Here is an 11,660-nt window from a genome sequence, read left to right as displayed (position 1 = left end):
TTTGGAAAATATTTGTTCAATGCTCTTTTCAAATCAAATTTGGATCATGACAAACTTAGAACAATTAAAGAAAGCAAAGACCTTTTTATTACATTACAACCTATATATAAAATACATAATACTGAAAACCTTACAAACCCTAAACAAACTTGCATGATGATCTTCATCATATAATATACACAAATTAACTTCTCACACAACCACACAAATTTAGATTAATAAATTACTAATTAATACTAGCACACACAAGTACAAACATTGGAATTCCAAGATACAAGTTATATGCAAATTTAAGGGGGTGGACAGCCCGATCGCACAAAGTACTATCAATGTGTGATGTAGAAAGTTTGTCCTAATGCAAGCATTTTTTACTATCTTCATATGAGCTCGAACTCGTGACCTATAGGCCACACAGAGATGACTTTATTGTTGCTCCAAGGTTCCCTTGCATAGGCAAAACATAAATATTGAAACTATAGAGAAATTGGAAATTTCTCCATTATTCAAACCCTAATTAATTAAACTTCAGCCATGCTTAGAAGTTAATTAGATAGATCATGAAGAAATATCAAGACTTATCTCCAAACAAATAGCCCAATGATGAATCTCCTCCTGGAACTGAGTTCACCTTTGTTGATGGACGACCCTAAATTCAAATTTTAAATTAAATAAACAAAGAAAAATAATAATTAACAACTATATTATATGAATCAATATTGAAAGAACAAAAGAAAAGGTGCATGAAGAAATAATTAACCTTTAAGGTCGGCTATATAAATTCTTACTGATCATGTCGGTCTAATTAAGCTTATCTCATATCAACATTATACGAAACAAATGAACAAACTCTTGATAATAAACAAATAAAAATGAAAATCATTAGAAGCCCTCTCTATATATTTTCAAGCTACTAGTAAATAAATCTGAGAACTATAAATGAATAAAAGAGTAGAAAAGGAAGTAAATCAAATGAACAAAATTATTGATTATTAACCAAGATCAATTAAAAATGAAAAATCATTAAAAGTTCTTGAAAAGAAGGAATTAGACAAAATTTTGCTAATTTCATTTAGATATGGATTAGCGATGCCTTATAAGAAAATTCAATTAGCTAAGAGCTATTTAGCTACAATTATCCAGAAATTACTGAAAAATTTCATAGCTGATTCCATGTTTTCTAGTAGAATTCTCTATATTTTCAAGCTACTAGTAAATAGATCTGAGAAGTGAGAACTATATATGAATGAATGAAAGGAAAAAAGGAGAAATAAATCAAATGAACATAAACAAACTTTCTTGATAATTAATAATTAACCAGAGGCAATAAAAAAAAATGAAAATCATGAAAATTCTCCACATATTCAAGCTACTAACCAATAAATTTGATAACTATGAATAGATGAAAGGGAAAAAAATCAAATGAACAAACTTTCTTGATAATTTTTTTAAAAAAACCAATGGAAATCACTAGATCTAAGTTCTCTTTATTTTCAACATAATAAAATGAATATTCTTTCTTGATAATTAATTAACCAAGGACAATTATATCTATGTATATAAACATAAAATCATATATACTCACAGTAATGAAAATTCCTGAATTTTGGCCTTTAGATCTTTGATAAGTAATTGAAGTAGTATTAGAATTATTTTGTGAATAATTTGTATCATCATCAATTCCATAAGGAGGTGCAAGAATAGTTGGAGAAGGTGGAGGTTCATCAATTTTTTGTTGTTTTTTATCATCACCAAATAAATAACCTAATGAACTTTGTCCTCCACCATAGCTAACACCTCTAGATGAATTTGGAGATTTCTCCATTAAAAAAAAACAAATTGTATTGAGAGGGATTAAGGAAGAAAAAAAGGATTAATTAACTTGTGTTTAATAGAAAGAAAGATTTAGCCCTTTTGTCCTTGAAAGTTAAGTGTGGTTTCCCCTTTTATATTAGTAATTAGTACAAATAATGTAATTAGGTCATTCTCATAAAAAAAAAAATAGTTAAGTGAAATTTTGATGGCGTTTGGATATGAATTGATTGATATTTGAAATTAAAAGAATAATATTTGAATTTTAAATTGAAATAATTGATTAATTTGATAAATAAACACTTATATTTAAAATAATCTCCAAATTTTATTTCAAATTTATGAAATTAATATGGATAAACAAAATTCGTAATGGCAAATTGGCAATGGGGCTATAGAGAGAAGCAAGTGTCTTATTTAACCACCAAGAGTGTAGTGGGATTGTGATGGATGAGTCTATCTTCATTCTTAATTAAAAGTTTTGAATATAAATTCTATGAATTTATATTCATTTATATACTATATATTTAAATTTTCATAAAATTTTACACATAATTTTATACTTTATATCGAGAGTGTTGGGTTAGATGAACCTGGCAACAACAATACGTAGACAACTCCATGGACCATGGTATACCATATTATAATTTAGGTTTGAGAAAAGACATAAAGTGATACCTGAAGTTATCTCGAATTTTTAAAAAGACACCTTAACTACGCAAGCCTCCTATTACCCCATAAAAATATTAAATATCTTTGTAAATATATCATTTTGATCAATTTTCTCCCTATGTTTATGAACACGATGATGACAACGCTTGAATGTATCACTTTACTTCCAAAAACCAATTAAAAGGAGACACATTTAAGTTATTTTGTCCATTAATTAATTATTTCATTTTTAAATGCACCATCTTCCCCAAAATTTCAAGAGACCCTTTGGTTGAAGGTTTTAACAGAAAAAACTAACACTCTCCCTTTGGTGAAATCGGCTCAAAAAGATAAGAATTCGATTTAATTTTCAATCCAAAAAATTAATTAGAAGTCATTTGATAACAAAGTTGGAGAAACAGTAATAGGAGAAGAAGAACCAATTGGATAGCTATGGTGACGTTGAAAAGTTGTTCCACGGAGGGAAAAATGGAAATAGCCGTCATTGTTGTATATTGCAGGATCAAAAACTAGATATTTCTGAGTCAATTTAATCGATCTAAAGAGTAAAATTGTGAATTGGGTTGATGAATCTGAGTTAGAATTTTGTGGGTTGTTGATTAAAAATTGGAAGTTTGAAGGAAGATTTTGTGGGTTTTTCTATTTTTAAGTATTACCAAGAATTTTTGTTTATGAAACATTCGGATCAAGTTAATCTGCTTTTTAAATTAAATTTATTAATTAAAAGGGGTAATAATCACGCACTTGTTCATAGATGAGAAAATGGTTCAAAATGCTATGTTTGTAAAGGTATTTAATACTTTTGTGGGGTAATAGAACACTCGCATAGTTAAGGTGTCTTTTTGAAAATTCGAAACAACTCCAAGTGTCACTTTATGTCTTTTCTCTTTAGGTTAATCAATTATTTTTTACTTGTAAGTAATTATCATAGTGTATATATAAATTAAATCCATAAATATTAGCCAACATTCATACGCATAGGATTGACTAACGTCACGGTTGAGTCAATAAGATTGGGGGTCTAAAGTCAAACTTTATGAAGGGGCCGTAATATTTATTTATTTAGTTTAATTGTCACATTTATTTTTAGGGATGCAATAATTTAAATTATTTAGGAGTTCTTGATTATCGGAAACTATGCCACATTTTTCACCAACTTCTTCTAGATTTTCTTCTTGGATATTATAATCATCGAACTCAACTCTATTAGTGACTTGTTCTTTTGAAGAACATCCCCCATATTTTTCGATTCAAAATTTATTATTTGTTAAAAATCTATCAAGTGCTCTTTTTTGAGATTTATTTAATTCTTCAAAAAAAAATCTTTTTCTCTTTTCTTGTAAGATCGAAATCATTTTTTCTAGTTGAAATATTTAAATTGAATAAATTTTAATAATAACTAAAACAAGAATATATATACTTATGAACTAAGAATATCAACAATTACAAATTTTCAAGAAAAATCATAAAATAAAGTTAGAATAATAAAATCTAGCTCAAGAATTTGATAAGTTGATATAAAGATACCAAAATAGTGTTGCGTTGCTTCAACATAATGTTTGTGACACTTCTTGAAATTTTGAAGAAGACACCAAAAAATTGATTTTGTTTGTTTGTAACTTGTAAGCAACAATAATTCAATAAGTTTTATAGGAGAGAATTCAATATTAACAACAAAAATAATAAAATAAAGAATAAAAAAGATAAATATATGATAAATAATCAAATTATTAAGAAATAAATAAGGAAGTACAATCTCCTTTTCCCACATAAGGAAAAAATTCCCAATTCATTTCATTCTCTTAGGAAAGTGGAAATTAACCACTTTGAATAATTACTTCTTACCCTTTTGTTTTAAAGAAATTTAGAAGTACATAAAATTTTATTTTTAAAAATATATGTATAAGTACTCTTTCTTAAAAATGGGATCCACACAAATATGAAATTTCAAGTGATGACTTTAATGACTTATGAATTAAGACGCCCTGAGTAACGCAAAAGCAAATGTAGTGTTGGATATCAAGTACTTTGATTGTGAAATATAAATTTGTACATTTTTGTACATATAAGATAGAAAAATGTTAAATCATATTTTTTTCACTTTTTTTTGGTCAATGTTACCAATCAATTTTGCTTGACAGATATCCTAGGACTTAGGAGTAGTACATTCTAGGACATAGGTTTAGCATAGATCTATTCAATTTACATACAACATAATAATTTTGTTCTTTCATTGACTAGAGACAGGAAAAATATAAAATTATAAAATAAAGATTCTTGAATTAGCTAGGCCAAATAGATCAATGAAATGATCATGAACAGAAAACAACAACTTTAATTTATGTAACCTCGTAAGTAGGGTACGAGAAGAATAAAATATTTTATGCATACATCATCTCTATTTAATAAAGATAGAGATTGTTTCTGACAAATCTTAATTCAGATAAAACATTTCAAAGTATTTTGAAAAATGAAGTACGAAAATGAAATTAGTAATAACAACGAAATAGAACGTATACGACAATCAAATCACATATTATACCAACAATTGATGAACAAAAAAAAAATACAAGAAAGGGTTAATAGTATCGGACTAACATCATTCTAGCTATATTGGGAATATGTTAATGTAAAGTGTAAACTATGATTCAACTATATATTGTCAATCAACTTTATTGGGTGACATGAGTTGACCCGTGTTAGAGCTTAAAAAGAAGTTCATTAATGGTGTTAAATCAAGATAATTAGATATTCTTTTACTTTGAATAAATAAAAAAGGTGAGTAGTTATAGACTTGATTGTCAAAAAATATCAAATATGGACCCAAAGAGTGAATCATACTAGTTTTGAAAATTAAATGGGTAAAAAAAGAGGGTAAAACCGAAAGAACTAACTAGTTTTGTTTAGACCAGGGGTATAAAGATTTCGAATTCGAGCCTTCGAAATAAGAAAAATACTATTAGTGAGTATTTCTGAATAGGGTCAAATTCAAATTAATCAAGTTTTAATATGGATATTGAATATTAAATCTTGAATTTGAGCCTTGGATATAAAAAAATTATTATTAGTGAGTGTTCATCCTCAACAAGGTCTTACTAATGTGAATTCGAATTGATCAAATTTTAATACGAATACTGAATATTCGAACACCAAATAGAAAAAAAACAATTACTTAGTAAAAGGGAGAGTTCGGTAGGAAGGGTACTTGTAGGGTAAAGCTATTATATTGATTTGAGTCATCATCCTCTAGTTTAGCTTGCCCACTGATTTGTGATGTAATATCACTATCAGAAAATCACAATGTCCTATCAAAATTAGCTTATCCATAAAATATTTTCGAAGAAAGTAACATCAAAAATATCATTGATGAGTCAAACTTTAATGAATTTGATCGAAAATTGGCGATTTCTTGATAGTATATATTCTAATAATATATCAAGTATATTTTGATTCTAAATTAATTAAAATTGATTATATGAGTTTTATGTGTTTATTTCGTGTGTACCTAGCAAAAGTGGTGTGTATTTGACATATTTTAAAAGAAAAAAAAATAGCGTGTAAAAAATTTCCCGCTAAAATAAGAATTTTGATACAAGTTTGAGATTTAAAACAAATTACTTGTTCATGGCTCCCATTGTACTTCAGTCTTAGTTACACATGTAATTTCCAGATATTATTGACAATTTTAGACTTATATCGATGTCTTTTCAAATATATATCTTCATAAAATTAAAATTTTAACTTAGCTATATAGTATATTTTTTCGACAAAGCAACCCATACAATCGATTGTGTATAAATATAGCTTGTCATTGTGTCAATCATATTGATTAACACAATATCATCGTCAATAAGACATTTTAAATAAGTAATTGATATTTAGCTAATTGTCTTTTTCTTAAATACCTTGGACAGTATATTTATGATCACTCAATGAGGAATTAGAATTGAAAATATATAGTGATCTTCTCAATACAATAATTTTTATTATTTAATTTATTTTTATTTATTTAAAGAATAAGCAAATAAAGATTCCAAGAAATATAATGATGTTTAGTTCTATATGGCCCTCGAAAGACATCTTACACTAATTGAGGATGGCATAACCTAAATAATTAGCTGGCTGTACCCCATGGTTTAGACCAAAAAAATTTATCTCATTGATTTGTTAAATATTGTCTAGCAAAGGATTTAAGTAATTAACGATTTCAAATTAATATACAATAATTTACAATCAGATATTCATAAATAAAGTCGGATAAAAATTACTGAATTCATGTGAATCCATAAGCGATACTCTAAATTCCTCTGATTTAAGGACTTAAGTGCACATATATATACCCTATCTAGGACCATCATTTAAGTTATACGTCCCACGATGCATAAAAAATTGTAAGTTTATCCACTTTGAAATAACTTTAAATATATGGTATCCTAAATTTCAATGACTAATTGCAATGGATAAATAGTTATGAATAGGTACAAGTTCACTATCAGATGGCAGTAGGTTTAATGACTAATTGCAATGGGGTTACAGACAATTAAACCCCATTTAGGCTTAGTGGGTTCCAATTGTTGAGTTATGTGTTTTATGAGTTGTAATCTACTAATTAAGATGTTAGGTTTCATGTCTTTTTAGGTTGATATAAAAAAAACTTTCCACCTTAGTTAATTTTTCTCGTATTTATCATAGTAAAGGTGGATTTAAGATTTTATCATCCAATTTTTAAGATTTTAACATGAATTCATTAAAAAGTTTAAATTATTATTTCAGATATAATATTTGTTGAAATTTTATAGGTTTTTAATAAAAAATAAATCAATAATTCGTGGTAAAATATGGGGTTTGGATAAATTAAACAGCGAAACAATGCATATGACAATGACTACAATGCGATAGGGTGACTATGTCGTTATAGTCATGAAAATACAAGTAAAACCACATAAATTGCATGTTTTATCTTTCAAATAGTTTGATCTTTAATTTTACCTTTTAAAAATTGAATTTATGTCTAATATGACTTTATAAATGGAAAACATGCCCGTGCACAACTTATGATACAAAAATATAAACCTATATCCTACGAACTTTGGGTTTGGCTACACACGTTTTTTCCCTAAAAGTTAAAAACCGACACAAAATAGGGACAAAAGCGCAAATGACCCGTGAAATCACTAGTATAATGGTGGGAAAATTGTATGAAATAACAAAATATTAATTCAAATTAAATGCTATAGTCATAGTTTCTTTTATTTGTAATTTGCAGCAAACATTCCATGTTTTTGCCCTCCCATTTGTATACCGAAATATACAAATACAGGACCCATTTGTATACCTAAATATTCAAATAAATTGAAATATACAAATGCAGGATCCATTTGTATACCGAAACATACAAATGCAGAACCCATTTGTATACTGAAATATACAAATGCATGACCCATTTGTATACCGAAATATACAAATAGACCCAAATACATATTTTTATGTACATGTATACCGAAATATACTGATTAATAGCCATAGCAAACATAAAGTTTGTTATAGAGCGCAATTATACAAACTATATGTATAACAAACAAATATGATTTTTATGTTTGATAAACCTAAAATTTACTCTATAATGGTCCAGGTAAAGAAACGGACTAGCCCAACAATCTTCAAATGGGCTCTATTTGCAAATGTCAGTAATAATATAGGCCCAAATAATCCTCTTTCACTGAGGCCCATATTAAGGCCCAGCCCGTACCCAAAAACCCACTAGGCCCACTTGAACTTTCAAGAACATTCTCCAGCTCCTTTTTGTTCCGACCACCTTGGAACTGCTGACAACTTTCTAAGAGAAAAAAAAATCAGTTTTTTTTAGCAAAAAAATTTAAGATTTTGTGGTATGTTTCTTCAATTTCATCGATCTTTTTAATCATGGGTTTTCTTAGTTTGTTCCTTAATTCAACATTTTATGTTTATTTTTCACAAATTTCTTCCATGTTTTGCAGGGATTTGGTGAAATGATTCGAACTAAAACTTTAGTTCCTGGGATAAGCAAATTCAAAAACATATTTCCATCTGGGAGTAGAATTGGTAATTTCAAAACTTCTTTTATGTTTTATTTTTGAATAAACTTGGTATGTGAGCCAGTTTTCGTGCAACTCGACTAATTACGTATATTGTTTAATCTCAAAGGTTGGTAGTAAGATAAAAAATTATGCTTTCTTCATTTTTTGTGTGTAGATGTTTGACTGTATACAAATTTGTTTAACGTTGATTTGACTTGATGTATCATATTGATGGTAGTGGAGAAAATTTTAGTTTGCAAGAAAAATGAAACAAAAAAGTTCAGCATGTGAACATTGAAATGAATTTGAATTCTTGGAAGTTTTATTGATGTCGTGTAAAATAACATTATAAATGGAATAGTATAAGAGATTATCTCGTTCGGAAACAGGAGAGTGTCATATAAATTTGTATGGAGATAGAATTGTTATTACAAATGTACAAGAAGATTGTAGTTGATGAAAAAGTTGTTGACTATGAATAGTTAGAATAATGGCAAACTTTGATACAGTTGGAACAATGACCCCTAAGAAGCAAGCAAATGATGATGCTGGAGAAGCCCTGATGAAGGCGGAGAACATTGAACCCCTCGTTGCTTTTAGCAGGCCGCCTCCGGTCCCTCCTTTCCTTGGACCTCTAGTTGCTCTTTCATTGCTTGAATCATGGTCAACACGAGATAGCAACGATGATTGATAGCTGATATAGTTAATGGCTTATGCCTTCTGCCAATAGAAGTAAGAAAAGTTTTAAGGTTTTACTGTGCTTGTAATGAATGTGAAGTCTTGTCTTGTCTTCTACCGTCTATATGTATGTAGGGAAAGTGAAGTCTTGAATGTTGTCCGATGTCATGAGTGTCAAACTGTGTACATGTTCTACTCGTGGAATTTCTTTATAATGAACATGAATATTGTGTAGATAAGTGTAAGAAAGGCAACTATGATACTCCATAACTTGCGGTAGCAGGCAAGAATTGGAAGTATGCTTGGCTGGAGAGCTATATTGTAGATACTTGGTAACAGAAGGTGACTCATCAGAAACAACCCTGCATATGAATTTGTTTTTACCATGTTGAGATTATTTCTGTTCGCTTGTTTGATGTAAATATAAAGAACATAAAGAAATCAACATACATTCCGCAGCCTCAGGGAAAGCATCACATACTGAAATGACCTTCTGGAACACTTCCTGCATTTTTCAAGACAAGAACACCGCGTGCATCAATTGAATAGAAACTGAACAAGAATCAAGAATTGCAGTTGTTGACTTGCCAATATCAGGAAAAAACAATGAACGTCTTGGTACTGATATTCATACCAAAGCGAAGCTTCCTGGTTTGATTGGCGATTCAAGGATTACTTGAGCTTTCCTGCATGAATTTCCATTTCCAGGGAATTTAATGCTAGTGATAACAGAGTAATAGGGTTAAAGCTAACATGACTTTAGAAAACTTTTGAAGTTTACTTTATGACTAGTTCTTGATCTCCGTGTCTTGATAACTCGTAGCAGCTGCAGCCTCTAGTGAAAGGAACCTGTTTCTTGTTCCACTCTGCATTAACCAAAATATACTTTTGTCATGTTCCAATATTTTACATTTTCATCAGATGTAAGAAACAATTTATTCGTCGTTACCTAAATGCCAGTTAACCACAGTTGTGAGATCAACTCCCTCATAAATGTTCTCAATGTAGAACTTTGTGTTCTTCCCCATGCATGTGGTTAGTTTCCCCAGAAATTTCAAAGCCTCCTGCATCAATTTACAAATCGGAGATATAACCACTAGAGTATATTAAAGAATCCTTAGTGTTAGATAATCCTTAAGTACTTAGTTTAGACATATTATGGATCGAAACAGAGGATTTATGAATATACAGTTGATTGCAACTAGCTTGGGATTGAGCTCAGAAAGTTGGACAAAAGAAAAGTACAATTCATATCTCTGTGAGAAAAGGAGAGGTAACCTTTCGCCCTTGGAATGGTTTAGGAAAGGAGAAATCATCAAAGAAACAATCTTTATCTATTAGCAGTGCTAGTTGGTTCATGTCTTTGTTGTTGATGCTAGAGTAGAACTTCTTGATTGTGTCGGATGGAGAAAATGTACTCATACTTGTGCCATTCTCAGGATTTAACATCGAAAGTGTGACCAAACAGTTATATTTGCTCTTGATGCTCCGTATTTTAAGTCTTAGTTGTGATACTTTCGTAACTGATTCATGGATAGCTTTCAATGGAGGGACGCTCAGGGTATGCATAAACTCCGGTTTAGACCATATACTATGCTGGAGAAGTTGGCCTGAAAATGCCATTTTAGTGTATATAGCAGCACTATAGAAACTATGTGTTATCTATTTATGGACCCATAATAGGAAAAGGCATAAAAACTTTGGTTCTAAGCTTTGGCATTGAGAAAAGGACCTATTCTTTTCCTAAAATTGTTGCTTTAATGTCTCTGCCTTGCTCTGTACTTAAGGTACCAACTTAGTATAGAGCCAAATTTAGTCATCTTCAGATTACATGAGATTCTCTACTTTCTTGGTTTTCATTTTCTGATTATTTTCTTATCCTATTCTTTCATTCTTTTTTGGTTGGGTGGGGGTGGGTCCATATGTCCAATCCTTTATGGGAAGAGTTACCCAATACCTATGTTGTTGCTCGGTCGTAGGTACTGGTGGAATTAGTCGAGGTGTGTGCAAGCGGCTCAAACATTAATAAAACCGATGTTGGGAGAGTATGGGTTATGCTCCTCTAGTGGAATTAGAAAAGGTTGTAGACACTCATGCTAATACTGATATTTATAATAAAAGTGGAAATATGATCGCACTAGATTGATAAAGACCTTGTTTTCTAGGTGCTCTGGACACTAAAAAATTGTCATTACATGGAGGAGGAAACAATGTCTAAATACAAGAAATCAACGAAAGTGACACTACAAAACTCTCCAAGAACCCTGAGGTTACTCGACTCTGACTTATCAATCTCTTGCAAGATGGGGAGGGATTAGGGAAAAATGTCTAAATACAAGAGATTAGTGAAACTGACACTAACTGATCAATCTCCCATCATTGTTATCTCATGCATAAAGGATTTTTCACGCTTTCCATCCATCAACATACTTTTTAGATGATAAC

The 11,660-nt window shown here is 29.8% G+C and overlaps 2 protein-coding genes across 2 annotated transcripts; both read right to left on the bottom strand.

Annotated features, from left to right (window-relative positions):
* LOC125841924 (protein SPIRAL1-like 5) lies at positions 1-1,936 on the bottom strand. The gene is made up of 2 exons (XM_049521113.1): positions 1,583-1,936; positions 1-646 (listed from the first exon to the last, which is right to left on the bottom strand). Exons 1-2 carry the CDS (start codon positions 1,820-1,822, stop codon positions 569-571), a joined length of 318 nt encoding a protein of 105 aa, XP_049377070.1. The 5' UTR covers positions 1,823-1,936; the 3' UTR covers positions 1-568.
* A 7,372-nt stretch (positions 1,937-9,308) lies between these two features.
* Positions 9,309-11,001, bottom strand: LOC125842690 (uncharacterized). Its single transcript, XM_049522020.1, has 6 exons — positions 10,494-11,001; positions 10,165-10,279; positions 9,997-10,081; positions 9,850-9,901; positions 9,666-9,720; positions 9,309-9,577 (listed from the first exon to the last, which is right to left on the bottom strand). Exons 1-6 carry the CDS (start codon positions 10,836-10,838, stop codon positions 9,408-9,410), a joined length of 822 nt encoding a protein of 273 aa, XP_049377977.1. The 5' UTR covers positions 10,839-11,001; the 3' UTR covers positions 9,309-9,407.
* Between the last annotated feature and the right edge of the window lie 659 nt (positions 11,002-11,660).

The sequence above is a fragment of the Solanum stenotomum genome, chromosome 10 (assembly GCF_019186545.1).
Source record: "Solanum stenotomum isolate F172 chromosome 10, ASM1918654v1, whole genome shotgun sequence".
Classification (NCBI taxonomy): domain Eukaryota; kingdom Viridiplantae; phylum Streptophyta; class Magnoliopsida; order Solanales; family Solanaceae; genus Solanum; species Solanum stenotomum.
This window is presented reverse-complemented; position numbering and strand designations above follow the sequence as displayed.

Coding starts and splice junctions, on each gene's coding strand:
- LOC125842690 (XM_049522020.1), bottom strand. CDS start 10,838: ATGGCATTTTCAGGCCAACTTCTCCAGCATAGTATATGGTCTAAACCG. Junction 9,902..9,996: donor GATCAAGAACTAGTCATAAA/GTAAACTTCAAA, acceptor AAATTCATGCAG/GAAAGCTCAAGTAATCCTTG. Junction 9,721..9,849: donor AACCAGGAAGCTTCGCTTTG/GTATGAATATCA, acceptor TGAAAAATGCAG/GAAGTGTTCCAGAAGGTCAT.
- LOC125841924 (XM_049521113.1), bottom strand. CDS start 1,822: ATGGAGAAATCTCCAAATTCATCTAGAGGTGTTAGCTATGGTGGAGGA. Junction 647..1,582: donor ATTCAGGAATTTTCATTACT/GTGAGTATATAT, acceptor ATTTGAATTTAG/GGTCGTCCATCAACAAAGGT.